The 18358-nt window shown below is 39.0% G+C and overlaps 1 protein-coding gene across 1 annotated transcript in view; it reads left to right on the forward strand.

Moving 5' to 3' along the window:
• Nucleotides 1-18358, forward strand: part of LOC118569609 (CD2 associated protein) — a 98165-nt gene that overhangs the window by 34826 nt on the left and 44981 nt on the right. The window contains exons 4-5 of the mRNA XM_036167629.1: nt 7169-7269; nt 13096-13216. Of these exons, the coding sequence (XP_036023522.1) occupies nt 7169-7269; nt 13096-13216 (222 nt within the window). The remainder of the gene's footprint in view (nt 1-7168; nt 7270-13095; nt 13217-18358) is intronic.

Here is an 18358-nt window from a genome sequence, read left to right on the forward strand (position 1 = left end):
GGCTGGCCTCAAACTCAGAGTTCTGCCTGCCTCTGCCTCCCGAGGGCTGGGATTAAAAACATGTACCACCACTGCTAGCTAAACGAAGATACCTTGATGCTAAGGTCAGTTAAAGCTTTTTTTTTTTTAATACTTGTGTCCCAGAAAAATGTGATATTCAAGTAATATTTGTGTATCACCTGTTGTGTTTTCATCTGGACAGTTTTAGCTATTTTAGTGGTCCTGGACTGTGAACTTCCTGGAGACCAGTGACAGTAGTAGAGATGTATAGCACAGAGCTATACCTTTGTGTGCAGTTCCTGTGCTCCAAGAATTTTCAGACCAAAGGAAGAGTTATTAATGATCTCTGCCCATTATAAACGTCCTGTGTTTTAATTCTGTGATGCTTTTAAAGGGACAGCATTTCTTCTTTTAGCACAGGCTAGACAGAATTTCGAGGCTATGGATACTAAAACAGAGCACTTAAGAATGAGTTTATTTTGACTCGGAGTTCTAGAGGGATGAGACGTCATCTTAGCAGGGAGGCAGAGAAACAGGAACAGCTTAGAATTCAAATCTTCAACTGCAGGCATAAAGCAGAGACAGTTAACTGGAATTAGGGTGAGCCCCTGCCCCCCAACATCCTTCCTGCCACAGTAAGACCACACCTCCTAAACCTACCCCATAGTACCACCAGTCTTCAAATCCTCCAGCCGATGGGGAGTACTTCTCAGCCAAACTACAGTAGTTCCTCTCAGGTTCAGGGTAAGTAGTGAGAGAAGGAGGACGTACAACACAGGTGACATCTGTGTCAACACAGAGTCTTGGACACGTGTGACCTACTAAAATTCAAGAAAATAAAACAAGAAACCCAAGATAGACCCCTAGCAAGTAATGATAGTGAATCAGTAATAAAATTTACCAACCCAGATAAAAGCCCAGGACCAGAAGATGCTGCACTGTTAAATATAACCAAACATTTAAAGAAATAACAACACTGTTTCCTAAGAAATTCCAGTTAACTGAAAGGGAGGAAACCCTTTCACATTCATTCTGTAAGGCCAGCATCATTCTGGTCCCAAAACCCAATAAGAGCAAAACAAAGAAGAAAAAAATTCCCCACTGTCTTTGATGAATGCAAAAATATGCAAAATTCTAGCAAATTCGGCTTTATAGGTATACCACAAAGATCACATGGCAGGTTTCCTTCCAGAGATGCAAATGTGTTTTAACATATGCAAATCAATAAGCATAAATAAAATGAAAGACAAAAATCATATAATTATCTCACTAGGTAGAAAAGAAACATTTGCTAAAACTCAGCATCCCCTCATGGTCTGGACAAAGTAGGTACCGAAGAGTCATACCACAGTGTGCTGCAGGCTATATACATAGTCAGTGTACCGAATGTGAAAAACTGAAAGCATTTCTGGTAAGGTCAGGAACAAGATAAGGGGGGTAAGACAGACTTTGATGTTCAGGGATGGGGGAGCTTTTCATGGTCTTTAGTATATATAGTGATAGAAATGTAGCTAGAGCAATTACGTTAGAAAGAGAAACACTAGGCGTGTGCAGGAAAGGAGAACGTCAGATTATGACTTAGAAAAATCTAGAGACCCACCAAGACAACATGCAAAAATTAGTAATCTTGTAAGTCCAGTACTTGGTGTGTGTGTGTGGGGGGGTGTTCTGAAGAGTAAGGTTATCCTTGGCTGCAAAGCAAGTTTGAGGACATTGTAGGACATATGAGACCCTGCCAAGGCTGACAGCAGCTTGCTATCCAGGACTCACCGTCGAAGGAGAGAACTCTTAACCTTTGTGTGCATGTCATAGCACCACTCCATGCATAAAAAATAATTGTCATTTTAAAAAAATTAACAAAAAATTCTTAGTATTGTCATCAGAGAAATGTAGAACTATATCATATCAGAGTGATTCAAAACTATAGCAAGATACCGTTTTATGTTATTTATAATGGCTGTTATGGAAATGTGGAAAAAAGGAGGACATGTACATTGTTGGTGTTACATAAATTAGTCCAGCCATTTTGAGAAAGAGAGTGGCAGTTTCTCAAAAAACCAAAAGTAATCCCAGCAGTGGGAGGCAGAAAACAGAATGATCCTAAGGTCAAGGTAAATCTGGATTTCAACCAGGACCCTGTTAGAAACAACAAACAACAGTACCATAAGTCCAGCTAGAGTCTTAGACAGCGTGTCTGAAAGAAATGAAGCAGTTCACAGAAATAGATACGTATACTTGTGCCTAAGCAACGCCATGCCCAGTAGTTAAGTTAGAGTATCAGGGTAAGTGCCCATCTACTTACACTGGGGTAAAGACACTAACATATTAACCATATAATAGTATATTTGGTCCAAAATAAGAATGAAATCCTGCCATATGTAGCAAAACAGTCTTGGAAGTAGACTACATAAAGGATTACTGGAGTCTGGGGCAGGCATGGGCTAGCTGGACGTAATCAGTATACATCTGTGAACATTACTGAATCCCACCAATGTGTGCAGTTAGATGCTAAGTTCAACATTTGAAAGAATAACATGTAAGAGTGGTGAGAGGCAATGCCTGACTCGAAAATGTATTTCAGCTTCTTTAGTAACTCATTCTCTGACAGATGTAAACACATAGGTAAAAATAAAATTTTACTTTAGGTTTTTGAATTGGTTTTATTTGGAGATGATCATATATAATAATACAGGTTCGTGCCGGGCGGTGGTGGCGCACGCCTGTAATCCCAGCACTCAGGAGGCAGAGGCGGGTGGATTTCCATGAGTTCGAGGCCAGCCTGGTCTACAGAGCTAGTCCAGGACAGACTTCAAAGCTACAGAGAAACCCTGTCTCGAAAAACCAAAAATAAATAAATAAATAAATAAAATAAAAAAATACAGGTTTGTGTTTCCAAATCTTTCCAAGTCTGGAGGAAAAAAAGGCTGAGGTAGGAGGTGGCAAGTTCAGGGGCAGTCAGGTGGGCTTTGATAGGATGAAATAAAGTGGTCAGCCAATATATGAAAATTGTGGTTGGCAAGATAGCTCAGTGGGTAAAGGTGCTTGCACCAAGCTTGAATTAAGAATTCAGATGCTAGTAGTTAGTACAATACTATTTTTATATTCAAAGTCTGTTTTCTCAGATTAGCAGAAAAATACTACCTTGAAGCTTGTTAGAAATGCAGTGTTATTGTATCGGGCTCTAAAATATTAGGATTCCTACAGAAAATACTGTAACTGAGCAGTGAAAAAATAGGGATTTATGATGTTTATGTAATGCTTAGAGATTATATAACCAGTAAGAAAGATATTTAAATAATGCTTTGCCAGGCAAGTAAAAATGACATAGCTACCTTTTGGTCTGCCACGATGTGCAGTGTTGAGTAGGAGAAAGACAGCTCTGCCTTCCTTCTCCAGCTCTGTCCCCTTCCCTTAGCTAACATACACTGACTTACAGAAAGGTTGTGTATTTGTCTAAAAACATAAATATAAGCATTTACCGGGAGATATAGCCAGGTGTGATTTTTTTTTTAAAGAAAAAGCTGACTTTTTTTTTTTTTTTTTTTTAAAGTTCAGAGGTGTGGTATTCAACATCACTTTTAAAAAAAATTACATTTGTTTACTTACATGTGTGACACATGTAGAGGCCACAAGAGTTTGTTCCTTCTTTCCACTGTGTCATTTCCAGGGATCAAACTCTGGTTGTCAGGCTTGGTGGCAAGTACCTGCTGAGCCTTCATGCTGGTCCTCAGTATCATTGATTTTCAAAGAAAAAGGCAAGAGATTCAACCCTAAGGATAGACCCATCTTCCAGGAGAGAGCAGGGCATTTGTATCCACTACCCATAACTATTAATGGCTAACATGAATTGAAGAAGGAGGAGATGTTGAGACAAGAGTTTACTCCAGTTTTCTTAGTCCTATCTTGAGGAAATCTATATGCTTCCACTTCTTTCTTCTGGCTTGTGACTGGATGATCTGTGCATTGATGACAGTGCGGTGTTGAAATTGTCCTTGCTGTTACTGTATTGAAGCCTATTTCATTTGATGCCCTTCTGGTTCTTACAGTTTGTTTATTTATTTTGCCTTTCCCAAAATTGGGGAAATTTTCTGCCATTTCATTTGGATTGCTTTGCCCTTTTTAAAATTTGGAATGTATTGATGACATGTATGTTTGATCTTTTAATGATGTCCTCCAAATCATTCATGTTCTTTTCGTTCTTCTTGATCCTCCTGCCTCTGCCTCCTTCAGCAAATCCTACGGGCATGCACCACCACAACCAGCACTTTCCATTCTTCTTTTTGTATTTTTATATAAATGTGTTACTTCCAAAAGGAGGTCTTCTGTTGTAGAATATTAAGGTGTGCTACTTTAGTTTATGCTCTGGAACATTTGTTTAATGATGCAAAGATGTGTTACATTTGTTTGACTAAATAAAATTCACCTGCAGTCAGGAGGCTGCATCAGCAACTAGCTGACAGAAAATAGTAGGGAACGGCCAGTAATGAGGCAGGAGAAAGGATAGGTGGGGCTGGCAGGCAGAAAGAGGAGATAGAAGGAGAGCTCTGGGAGGAAAGGAAGGAGGAATGAGAGAATGAGAGGAAGACTTCAGGGGCCAGCACACAGCTACACAGCCAGCCACAGTGAGAAGGAAAGAAAAGGCAGACAGGAGTGGAGAAAGATAGAAGCCCTGAGGCACAAGACAGATGGGATAATTTAAGAAAAGCTGGCTAGAAACAAGCCAAGTGAAGGCCAGGCATTTATAATTGAGAATAAGCCTCCATGTATGATATATTTGAGAGCTGGGTGGTGGGCCCCCAAAAGAGAAAAAACAAGCAACAGCAGTCTTCAAGCTCTGATATATATATTTTTTTCCTTAATTAAGTATGCTGTGGAGGTTTTTGGATCAATTCTGTTTGATTTACTAAGCATCATTTCCTGTATTTCCTATTATTTATTTTTCAAAAATCTCTTTTGAATTTCTCATTTATATGCTGCCTTGTTTTTCCAAAGTTTGCTTAATCATTCCATCTGTATTCCTTTGGATCTTATTGAGCTTTAAAATAATAATAATAACAAGAACAACAAAACACTATCTTAAATTCTTTATCTGGAATTTCATCTTGTTCAGTATATTTTGAATCTGTTATTGCATAGTTTTGTTTTTTTTTAAAGAATGTACTAAATTACTTTGTCTTTTTCATACTTTTTAAAATTTATTTCTACTGAGATTTGCATGTCTGGTAAAATGTGTATCTCCTCTATTTCAGTGAAGGTAAATCTTAGGGATAATAGTTTATTTCTAGCTGGTTACTATAATATTGTCACTTTACTCCTTAGAGTTTCTTTGGGTTTTATTATTGAGGTTGAGCATAACCCATGCTTAGTATTGGAGTTGGAGAGACCCACTTCTGCTGGTGACACAAGAGTAGGGGTACTGTGACAGTTCAGACCTTGTGTGGTAGAGTACATCCTGTGTAATAACTCCTACCTACAATTGGAGAGGTGGTCGCTATTGGTAATGGAGGTTTCCTCAGGCACTGTTATTTGAATATGCAGCTCTAGTAATGTGTAAGGGTCCAAGCCATTTGTTCTTTGAGTAGGCATTGGTTCAAGTCCAATGGTTTTCTGGGATGGTTGGAACAGAAATCACAGTGCTCCCGCTGTGCCACTGATAGCCAGTCTTAACCGGAGTATGTGATTGTACTAGATATTGTGGAGACTAATGCAGAGGACACATACGTAGTTATGATAGAAGCAGAAATGTTATTCCTCTGTTTTGCTGCTGTAGACATGCCTGTCCAAGAGTGGAGCCGCAGGTCCCCTCTCCCTGGTGTGCGTGCTTGCTTGGGATGGGCTTTCTGCCTCTGGAAAGGCAGTTGTACTATCTACCAGGGGTATTGCAAGAGTGGTTGCAGCTGGAGCTGTGTACAGTTCCTTAGTTTTAGGTGCAGACAGAGATGAAGGAGAAAGAATACCACATCCAGACACAGCTTCTTTACTGTGAACTGATGGTGCAATGACAGTGCTTGACATTGCCCCAGCACACCCATGTGGCTGGAGAAAACGGCCTTGGAGCTCCTCATCTTGTTAGAGACAGGAACTTCTTTTGTGGAACTGAGAGCTGAGCGCATCTACTTGTGACTCACTACACCCTCATCTCAGTTTGTGGGCTCCCTAATGATTTGTTTTTTGTGGCTGACACCTTCACTGCACTCTGCATCCTTTATACCAGATTCTCAAAGTATAGCTCTGTTGGTGGGTTTGTTTCAGTGTCTTTCTGCTGAGTCAGGTCTGACCCTCTGAAACATGGCAGTCCAGATTCAATCATCAATTCTCAAGAAGCCTCTGGGTTACAGCATCCTGGGGAATTGCCGGGAGATGAAGTCCTTTTTCTAACACTGTACTACCGGATAGATTCAGTTTCTCTTTAGAATGTAAGCTTCCAGGCTTGTGAAACTTCCAGGGAGGTAGGACTGCCAGTGTCTGTGCTGAGAGTTTTTTGATTCTCTTTCATCTTTATCCCAGCAGAAGGGAAAGGTCCCAAGCTGCTGAGCTAGGGACGTGGGTGTTGGGATATTTTTTTTTCTCTTACTATTCAGCTGTCACAAGGCTCTGGACTTTACAAGCTTTTGTTTTTCTGTGGTTGAATGCCAGTTTGTTATCTCAACATAAAGCTATATATCTGTTACCTATTGCCAGCCTGCTTCCTTCCCCCTTCTCCCCTTGCCCCTTCCTTTAGTGGAAGGAGTGAGTGAGTGCTGGTGCTTCTGTTGAGCCATCGTGCCTTGCCTTCAACAGTCACTTAAAAGCAGTACATTTTAAATATTCCTAGGCTGCGATAAGAAGTAATCTGAAAATTACCACTAGAGGGGCTTGCCTACAATACTTTTATTGTCAAAATGTCTTTGTATTAAAAGTTGGTTGTGGATATTTTGCTTTTGTGTAATTGAAGGGATCAGGTGTATCCATGTTTTCTATTACCAGAAGCCTTACAGTTTATATGGGGATGAACAATTTATGTTGTAGGAGAAGTGTTTAAAAGTCACCCAGTGCTGTTTGTAAATACTCACATGTTTTTTATTTTTCCTTTTACACTTCCTGTTAACTATAATTGTGGTATATGAATAAAAGTGCTGTTTAAAAAAATGATCTTTCTTAACGTATTTTTAAAAATGATTTCTTTCAGAGACAAAAAAACGTCAGTGTAAAGTTCTTTTTGACTACCTTCCCCAAAATGAGGATGAACTGGAACTGACAGTGGGGGATATCATTGATATTAATGAAGAGGTAAGGACCAGAAGGACTTTGTACAGTCACAGTAGTCCAGCAGCTAGGTGGTGGAGCTTCTAGAAGAGGGCTTTGTCAGAATGTTAAAATTTATAAAAATTTATGCCAATTTTCAATAAAATTTAAAGACACAGTCTTTTTTACTTGTCCTTGCTGTATACTATTTGTGTGTTTGCCTTAAGGAATAAAATAAACATTTTTCAAGTTTAAATTAATGTGACTTTCTATTGGCAAGATAGCTCACCCACGTCTGGTTACCTGAGGTCCATCCTTGTAACCCATAGAAAGGTGGAAAGAGAGAACTGACAACAAAGTTGCCCCTGACCTCTGCATGCACATGGCATGAGCACACCCATACTCACATCATGCTCACATACCATTATAATAATGCTAAGAAAGTAAAATCAATGTTATGTCAATAGCCCCAAATACCAGAGAGCCTTATCTTAATTCTCTGTTGGCACAAAACAGTAACAGAAAAATATCCTTTTGAATGATACAGGAGTGCAACGCAGAAATTGCTTTAAAGTCTGTCTTGTCTGAATTGCTGTATTTAAATACTAGACAAGTATGCTTTTCTTTCCACAGTTTCATACTTAGAAGATATGAAAATATTTCTTAATTTCTCACATCTGATTTTATCATTGAAGGAATATTAAAAGTTTTGCTGGGCAGTGAGGATGCTGTTTTAGAGAGTACCTTGATAAAATATATTGTAGCAGGAATTGATTTTGTGTCATAATTTCTCATTTATCACTGATGTCTATGATAACTTCTAGGATACCTAGACAAAAGGCAGTCTGATTGACTCTATCTGATGGTGATACAGTTAACATTTATTAGATGTACTGTGCTAAGTGAGTTTCACATTTATTTCTTAAACTTTAAACAGTCTAACAGAAGGGAATATTTATCTTCATTTCTCAGAGGTAGAGATTGAGTCATAGAGAAGCACACTGCTTATTGTTGTTGCTCGTGATACGTAGGAGCTACCCTAAAGTCAGCGGCAGAAACCACTGTTCTGCTTGTGGGTTGTGTGGCTCCAGTGTGCAGACGGAGCACAAGAGGACTGGCTTGTCTCTTCTGTGGTGTCAGGGCCCGGGCTGGGAAGGTGAGAAGTAAAGGGCTGAGAGCCTTCGTAAGAAAGCCCTTTGCTCACAGCCTCGAAGACTGGAACTATCACTTGGACAGCTCCGTAGTTTCCTTTCCATTTGGCTTGGATTTCTTAGAGCATGGTAATGTGGGGATTTATCAAGGCAACTCCACGTTGTTAACGTTTATTTTAGGGTAACTTACAGCCAATAAAGGGGTTGGTTACAGGATCTGGGATAGGTGAGGTGCAGTCCAGCAGGGTTCTCTGGAGAACTCTGACTCGGTCTGTCTTCCAGCATCCAGGATCACCAGGCACCAAGAGAGCCAGCACATCCAGATCTCCTGTCTCAGCCCTGCCCCAGGGGTACGTCATAGGTAGGCATGGCAGTTACCAGAAACCTTGCTAGGGGGTAGTACTTCAGGTCAAAGCTGGAACAGCAGCTACCCACTACAGTATCTGGGCAGTTGATCTTATGATCTGAAATGGTCGAGATTCTGAAACCTCTTGAATAATCAAAAAGCTTTGGGTTTTAGGCAAAGTTAATAGAAAATTTATTCGATAGTCTGAAGTTTGAAGCACATTTTGAGTAGAGGGTGCTTATTTTGATTTGCATAGGAGTTTCACAATTCTAAGTGCAGCTATATCAGCAGCATGGTGAAATGCCTTTTACAGTCTAGCCTTGGAAATGATAGCTACTTACAAACCACTTAGACGCTGTCAGGAGTAAAGGGTGAGAGCATAGAAATGACCAGTTCTTGATGATAATGGTGCCAAGACTACATTTGTGGTGTGAGATTCATTATGAAGCCATCTTCACTTAACTTCATATGTGCCTGGCATGCAGTGGCCTGAATTTGGATGTGTGTAGCTTCTTATCTTCTTGTGCCTGTCTTGAACAGCTCCCCCTTGCCCAGTGGAAGAGATGATCCCAGAGCTCTGGGCATAGTGGGCCCTTGTTTCTTCTGAACCAGAGTCTGACCACCTATCTTAGGCTGGTCTCAAACCTATAGTCTTCCCTTTACCTCCTGAGCACTAAAATTACAGGCATGTGTCAGCAGGCTAGACTGTACAGTCTGTTTTCAAATGATTGTTTGCTTTTTGTTTATTTGTTTCTTAGAGACAGGGTCTCATACCCCAGGCTGGCCTTAAACTGGTGGTCCTCCTGCCTCAGCCTCCTCAGTGCTGCTGGGTTTACAGGCATGGTCACCATGCCCAGTTCATTATTGCTGTGCTTGAATGCTTGTTCTTTACCACTCTTCTTCCCAAGATTTTATTAATTAAACGTTTAACAAGTTGCTTTTGATATTTGGAGTTTAAATAATACTGATGTTTTTCTTTGTGTCTGTTCCATTTTGTCATACTTAATTCCATAGCACATGTGGGTTTCATAATTTTCAATCTTGTAATCGAACATTTCCTGTCCTGACCACTGGTCCCAAATAACTGACTCAGAGGCTGAATATGAATTATAAATGCTCAGCCAATAAATAGCTCAGGCTTTTTACTAACTGCCTCTTACATGTTAAGTTAACCCACATTCCTTATTTATGCTCTGCCACATGGCAGTATGTTTATTAGCATAACATGTTCATCTTCTCCCTCTGCATCTGGCTGGCAATTCCTCACTCTGCCCTTCACCTTCCCATCATTCTTAGTTTGGTCATCCTGCCTATACTTTCTGCCTGGTGGCTACTGGCCAATCAGCATTTTATTAGACCAATTCCAATAACAAATTGTTACAGTATACAAGAGGATTATCCCACAGCATAATCCTTTATCTTAGTTTTTTTCTTCTTTTTCTTCCTTCATTCTTTGAGGCAGGGTCTCACTCTGTAGCCCATTTCCAGGAACTCACAATTTAGCTGGGTCTGGCCTTACACTCAAAGCAGCTCTCCTGCTGTCCTGCCCTCCTGCCCTACGTCTTGAGTGCTCTGGTCAGACACAAGTCATCATGGCCAGTTTTATATTGCCTTGAGTCTGCTAAAACCCCTGAACTCTTCATGCTTGCTGCTTTACTTTGCTATCCCAAACATAATGTATCTGGCACTTTTTTTTAAAGGTTAATTTATTATGTATATAGTGTTATGTCTGCAGGCCAGAAGAGGGCACCAGATCTCTTTACAGATGGTTATGAGCCACCATGTGGTTGCTGGGAATTGAACTCAGGACCTCTGGAAGAGCAGTCAGTGAGTGCTCTTAACTTCTGAGCCATCTCTCCAGCCCCTGTATCTAGTACTTTATATTTCATCTATATTGTCTGTAACCATCATGTATTTTGATGTTACTATTCCCCCTCCCCCCCATGTTTTTTTTTTTTTTAGAAGATTCTTATTTAGGCTTAATGTTGAGCTTCTTGGTCATTTGCTTTTAGGGGAGCAGATTCTGATACTTTCAGGTTTATACTCCTATGTGCCTGTTGCACTTTATTCCCACTTTGATTATAGCATTGATTTTTCACATTTCATTATTATTAGTTTTGGTTGTTTTGAGACAGGTACTCACTATGTAGTTTTAGCTGACTTGGAACTAAAAAAGATTGGTTGGTCTCTTTCTTCTGAGTGCTGGGATTAAAGGTGTGTGCCACCATGCCTAGCAGTTATGTTCTAATTATGTGCTTACTGCTTTCTTGGTTGTTTTCTTCAAGAGCATGGATTGCTATAGTCTAATATTCTCCCAATTTAGTTGTTTCAGCAAAGGCAACAAAGGGATTTCTTATATGCAAGATTCGACTCTTTTCTTAGCAAATAAATCATGTACAGTACATAAAGAGTGCCTATTATAGGAATTATTCATTAAAAGTTGGTTTTCAGACTGGGCATAGTAATCTGGAGGCTGAGACAAGTGGATCTTTGTGAGTTTGAGACCAGCCTAGTCTACTTAGTGAGTTCCAGGACAGCCAAAAAAAGTATATGTAGAGAGAAGTTTGCTTTCAGTTATAAGGTAGATAACATTGAAGATGATTTATGTAAATGATGTATTTCTAGCTGTGATGTACTGCTGATAAGTAAATGGTGACAGCCAGCAATGTACTCTTCAAAATATACTGTTACTAACTAAAACCCTTCTGCATCCACAGCAGAAACTATACATCTGAAAACAATTACTGAATATTTTTTAATAAATTGAGCAATCTTATTATTAGTGAGTCTGAATGCTTTGTTAGAGATTTCTTCTTTTAATGTGCATTGGGGTATTGCATTCATGTATGTCTATGTGAGGGTGTCGGGTCCCTTGAAACAGGAGTTACAGGCAGTTATGAGCTGCCATATGGTTCTGGGAATTGAACCTGGGTCCTCTGGAAGATCAGCCAGTGCTCTTAACTGCTGAGCCATCTCTTCAGCTTCTGTTAAAGAATTCGATTAATGAGAATATTCTTTTTGGAATAAGGTGCTTATTAGATGAATTTTGAAAGTGATTTTTTTTCAGGGTTGGAGAGACGGCTCAGTATTTGAGAGCACTGGCTGCTCTCCTGGAGGACCCCAGTTCACTTCCCAGCATTCACATGGTAACTCTAGTTCCAGGGGCTCTGGCGCCTTCTTATGGCCTCTGAGGCCACTGCATGCATGTGGTGCATAACACCACATTCAGACAAATGCCCACACACATAACATGAATAAAATAATAAAACCAAAATAATTTTTTCATACTTTGGTTAAAAATCACTGTTTAACTAAAAAGGAGAAATAAGATTTTATACCACTTAGGAAATTATATCCTTAGAAATGTTTTTACATTTATTATTAAATTTGTTTTTAATTATGTGTATGTATGTGGCTCTATGTGCATGTGTGTGCAGGTGCCTGAGGTGGGTAGAGGTTTGTGATCCCCAAGAGCTGTGATGTTGTGAGCTGTCTGACATGGGTGCTGGGAATTGAATTTCCTTCCTTCCTTCCTTCCTTCCTTCCTTCCTTCCTTCCTCCCTCCCTCCCTCCCTCCCTCCCTCCCTCCCTCCCTCCCTTCCTTCTTTTTTTGTTTTTCGAGACATGGTTTCTCTGTGTAGCTTTGGCACCTTTCTTGAAACTCTGAGCCCAGGCTGGCCTTGAACTCCCAGAGATCCTCCTACCTCTGCCTCCTGAGTGCTGGGATTAAAGGCGCACACCACCACCACCCGGCTTTCCTCTTCATTCCTAACTCCTGAGTGTGTGTGTGCACGTGTGCATGTGTTATGCTCATGCCATGGTACGTGTACAGAGGTCGTAGAACAACTTTGGGGGTCAGTTTTCTTTTACTCTGTGGGCCTCAGTGATCAAATTTAGGTAGTCAGGATTGGCAAGCACTCTTACCTGCTGAGTCATTTCACTGGTCTGGGGAAGTATATTCTTAGTTACTAAACTTTGTCCAAACAAAGATTTTTAAGTAAATAATATATCTTTTATTTATAAAACAAGGTTCAGTAATGTGTGGGTCAGGAGCTGTGTGCTTTCTCAGTTAGGAATTATACTCTCACTTTTGTAAATGGTGCTTGCTTCATAGGTTGTAATTGATTGTAAGTTCTCATTGTAAACATTGCAAGTAATATGATTAATCCCACACATGACTAACCTTATATTAATTTATAAATATTAGACTTTAGCTACTTAAAATATATTCCCGACTTGTGTTTTCTTTCTTTTAAAGTGCTTGTTTTGCATCATTTATTATTTGCTAATTTATTTTTACAGTTCAGTTTTCCCATAGAGTGAAGGTTTTCACTTAAAAGAATTTTATTACTTTTGACCTGTGACCTTTTTCAGGTAGAGGAAGGCTGGTGGAGTGGAACCCTAAACAATAAGTTGGGACTTTTCCCCTCAAACTTTGTGAAAGAGCTAGAGATCACGGATGATGGTGAGACTCATGAAGGTCAGGACGAGTCAGGTAGGTGAAAGACTTTACTGTGGCTTTATCTTTTGGAATTGTTTTTTTGGGTGCTTAATCAGTTTCAGTTTATCTAGTTTTAAAAAGCAGATTATAATGGGAATAAAAGGGGAAAAAATACCTGGTCAAATAGTTTGTTCTTTTTCTTTCCCTGAGTTCTGTTTTATCCTATTGTTTATCTGTACTTTTTGAACTGCTGAGTTTGCAGATGGCCTAGCTTAATAATTGAGAAAATTTAAAATAGCAATCTTACTTTTGTTTTCTATATTCATACACCAGATTCTGTTTTCCCTACAGCCAAATGCCATTTAGTTGTTCTTGCTTTTGTTGTTATTTGGTCTTTTGAGGTAAGTTCTCTATTATGTAGCTTTATCTGGCATAGAACTCACTGTGTCGGCCAGGCTGGCTTTGGACTTGTAGCAATCCTCCTGTCTCAGCTTCTCAAGTGCTAGGATTCCAAGTATGTGTCCTACCATGTGTAGCTTAATAAACTTTGATGTCTTGTCAATTAGAAACACAAAATCATCTTAATATGCTCTCCATTCAAGGAATTTAATTGAGGAAATTTTAACCCAAGCTAGTTATAAATGAATACTATTTTTTAAAATGTAATACTATTTGCTGTGGTATTTAGGAAACTTACTTTAAAAGCTTACTTAAATTTTCAAGTGCAAGTGGAACTATACATATAGTGAGGATTTTAAAAGTCATGCTTTTTTAAGCCATGTCTTGGTTATATGCATATATTCATAGATTTTAAGGGGTATTCTATAATCTGAAGGATACCAGCTATTTTTTCTTTTCTTTTTAGGGTCAGTATAATGCCAAGGGGTGTGTGTGTTACTTTTTTATTTGAGTTGTGGCAGAGAATATACACTATCTTTGCCTTTCTATAATTAGTTTGCAAACAGAGAAATGATTTTATCAAAAAGGTATTATATGTAGTTGCAGGGCGGTGTATTGTTTTGAATTGTTAATTTCCTTTGACTTTTGTCAATACTTTCTTGTTGTTTTTGTTGTTTTGGTTTTTCGAGGCAGGGTTTCTCTGTAGCTTTTGGAGCCTGTCCTGGACTAACTCTGTAGATTGGGCTGGCCTCCAACTCATAGAGATCCACCTACCACTGCCTCCCGAGTGCTGGGATTACAGGCGTGCGCCACCACTGCCCGGCTGTCAATACTTTTTGTAAGTTGGGGTTTTCCTATGTTCCGGCAAGCCGGCAGTAGGGACAAGTCTCTCCCACTCACGTTCCCCAAGTAAACCTACAGAAGCTTATATTAATTAAAACTGCTCTGCCATTAGCTCAGGCCTACTACTAACTAACTACCTCTTACATTTAAAATCAGCCCATTTCTGTTGATCTGTATGTTGCCTCTTGTTCCGTGGCTTTACCTGTGTGCCATTATAACTTTTAGTGTTTTATATATGGGTGAGCAAATGATTTGAAGTGAAACAAAAGCTGTTAATGTGTTGAGAATGGATTTCTGAACTTTATTGAACTGAATGATGAGATTTTTAGAGAAAATAAATCCAAATAATTAAAAATTTCATAGATTTGAGGTTGGAGAGATGGCTCAGCAGTTAAGAGCACATACTGACTGCTCTTGCAGAGCACTTGAGTTAGTTTCCCAGCATGCTTGTTGGGCAGCTCATAACACCCTGTAACTCCAGCTCCAGGAGGATCTGGTTCCTTGGGCACACACCCACACACGCAAATAATTAAAATAAATACTCACAAAATAAAAATAAAAATATATCTATAGTAGCATTAAATGTAATTGATAAAAGAAATCTAGAGTTCAGTTTTGAAATTATTAAGTGTTATGCTTTTAGCTTTGCTATCTCAGACTTTAAAAAGAATTCCCTGCAGTTTTGTCATCATTCATAATTATGTGTTTATTTCTGCATATGTATTCGATGGTATCTTCCCTAATACTACAACTTAAGAAACTTGGAGCCTGGAGAGTAGGCAGTCTTTTTTTTTTTTTTTTTTTTTTTCTTTATAATTTTTAATTAATTTATTTAATTTTTATGGGTGTTTTGCCTGCATGTTTTCTGTATGCCACGTGTGTGCCTGGTTCTTTCCAAGGCTAGAAGAGCGTTTTGGATCCCTGAAGACTGGAGTTAACAGACAGGTGTGTAAGCCACCATTTGTGTGCTGGGAATCAAACCTAGGTTTTCTGATAGCAGCCAGTCTCTCCCCAGCCCAAGAAGGCAGTCTAAATGAATGGTAGAAAAATATGAAGAAAATGAATGTTTGTGAGGAAAAGCTAGGCTTTTTAAATGGCAGAAAATGGCATGAGGTGAGAGTGACGTTCAGAAACATCTAGATGCCGAGAAAGTCCTTATAACCCCCTAGTTTCATTTGATTGCTTTTCATTTTTACTTATTAAAATTTGTTTCTTTCTGTGTGTATGTATATTTACATGTGAGTATGTGGATGCCTGGGGAGGTCAGAAAAGGATGATGGATCTCCTGAGCTGGAGTTAGAGACAGTTGTGAGCTGACTGATACGGGTGCTAGGTAGTGAATGCAGTCCTCTGGAAGGTCAGCAATGTGCTCTTAACTACAGACCCATCTCTCCAGCCCCTAGCCTCTCATTTTATATCAGAGAAAACTGAGACTGTTAGGATTATATGCTTTTATTTTTATTGAAGATCAGAATTTCTAAGAGTTCGATTGTTTGAATTCCATTGCTGAGTACTTTTAAAGTGTTAGTTTATAGGACCATCTTTTGAAGCCTTTTTTTTTTTTTCCTGAGAAAGGGTTTTGCTATAGTCCAGGTTGCCCTCAAATTCAAGGTAATCCTCCTGCTTCAACCTCCAGGTGCTGAGATTACAGGCATGTGCTAGAAATGTTTCTTTTTAACTTGGGGAAACATAAAAATGAAAGACTTCTCATGCATTCTTTACCCAGATTTATCCAGTTAACAATTCACTATGTGCTAATGATTGTTCATGTTCTCTCTATAGCTGTTTATAAAATCTTGTTAATCTTTTAGATCAAAGCTAGTCTCATAGTTACATTATCATCATCAAATCAAGACACTTTATGTGGATAACATAGTTCACACATAGTTCATCTACAGACTTCTTTAATTGTTCTGTTATACATATATAACGATATTTTTTCTTCTGAACTCAGGACTACATATACAGTTTACTTTTTGTCTTTAGACCATTTCCTTTATCTTCTGTCTGCTTTTCTGGGGATTGAGACTTTTGGAGAGTGTACACCAATTGCTTTGATTTTTCTTGAGTGGATTCAGTACATTGTTTTCATTTAGTATGGGGGGGAAACTTAGATTCTAGGGTTCCCCATAGGTATCAGAATCAGAGGATACTACAGTTTCTTTCTAAAATGGCATAGAATTTGCCTATAATTTAGGAACATCTGATTGTGTATGTTAAGTAATTTCCAGTTTTACTTACAATACCTAAAACAATGTAAATAGTTGTTGTACTGTATTTATGAGGAAAAACAAGAAAAAGTTTGTGAAGATGCAGCTTTCATATACCCAACCACATTTCCACTTGGTCGAATCTGAATACAGAACACTTGGATATGGAACTTCCATGGATGCTGTGACCTCATTGTGTTTTTGCTTGGTAGGCTTTTTGAAGTATTCTGATGGCCTCTTGTCTGATTTAGTATTCTCTTATTAATCACTTCATTATTGATGCTCTTTCTGACTGCTCTTGTATAAAAAAAAAACAAAAGTCTCAACCCCTTCTCTTTAATTATATTCTCTTTGATTTCATTTTGAAGCAGGATTTACTATTCCTATTTATACACACACATACTGGCAAACTACTTATTAGAATATATAAATTTTGGTCACTGCCAAATGCCTATTTTGTGGAATAGTGTGACATGTTGATGTCCAATGAATGAAAGAATATTACTTTTTGGTATACAGAGAACTTTTCAGACAGCGTAGAAAATGAAACCTTAACTGTTGAGGGTATTGGTATCATTAAAGGTGCTGAAATTGGAACTCCTGAATATCCACTTGAGTAGTAAAATCACAGTTGGGTTTCTGTTGCTTTCTTTTATACTACTTAATGTATAGAAGACATGGACAGGAAATGAGGTACTAGGCATTTCTTTACATTGCAGCCCTGTGGTTTGCCTATTGGATTTTAATTTCCCTGAGTCATGACTGAGGTTTCTGAGCAGTGATATGAGAGTTCATTTACATTTAAATGGGGGCATGGCATTAAATCTGAAATCTAATAGTCATAGACTGAAGGGAAACCCTGCTTGTAAAAACTGCTATTCACTTAACATCCATAGTTTACTTGTAGTATATTGAGTGCTTGTTGTCCAACATTCTGTGCTAGATTCTGGGGATTCAGTGGTGAATAACCAAGCACACACCCCTTCCCGCCCCACTTTGAAGCTTTTGTTCCATTCAAAATAAAAGGCTATTTATTAAATAAGTCAAAGTTAATGTAATTTGACATGAAAAATATTTGTCACAAGAAACTTCAGAGGTGTGTGTAAGAGAGGGAAAAAGCCCTTTTGCAGAAGTCTCAAAATAGACAGTACCTCAGCAAACTTGAAGAGTGAAGAAGAACCATAGGTTTTTTAAAGATCCTGAGAGGCGTTCAGTTCAGAGTGATTTTGGATTATATAGTTGAAGGTGGTGTTAAGGGTGGAGAAACTGTCAGGCTTGAGGCATTAAAAACACTAAATCACAGAGGAGGCTTGAGGGGAGTGAAGTGATCAAAACTGTCTTTGTAAGCTGGCTTGTTTTGGTTGCAATGTGGAGAGTGCATAGAAGAAGACTGGGTTGGCGGCACCGGCTGAGAGTATTTTGGTGATTTAGGTAGAGAGAGTAATCGTCTAAACCACAAGAATGCTGTGGTGGTGGAGAGACAGGGGAAGAACAGGAGTGCTATGTAGCTTCTGTATCATAGAGGGTCTGGTTAGGATGGGGTGCAGAGCGACTGAAGAAGACTGGTCAGAGATTACCAGGTAGTCCTTGGGTTGATGCAGATAACTGTTTCCAGAGATAGGTTTAAGTTGGGATGGATGGTGAATTTACTTTGAGATGTTGAGTTAGAGCCCTGTTAGGGAATATGGGCCTATCCACATAAAGATAATCAAGATAATGTCTCTTCCTCTCTCTCCCTCTTTCC

Source organism: Onychomys torridus, chromosome 18 (assembly GCF_903995425.1).
Source record: "Onychomys torridus chromosome 18, mOncTor1.1, whole genome shotgun sequence".
NCBI lineage: Eukaryota > Metazoa > Chordata > Mammalia > Rodentia > Cricetidae > Onychomys > Onychomys torridus.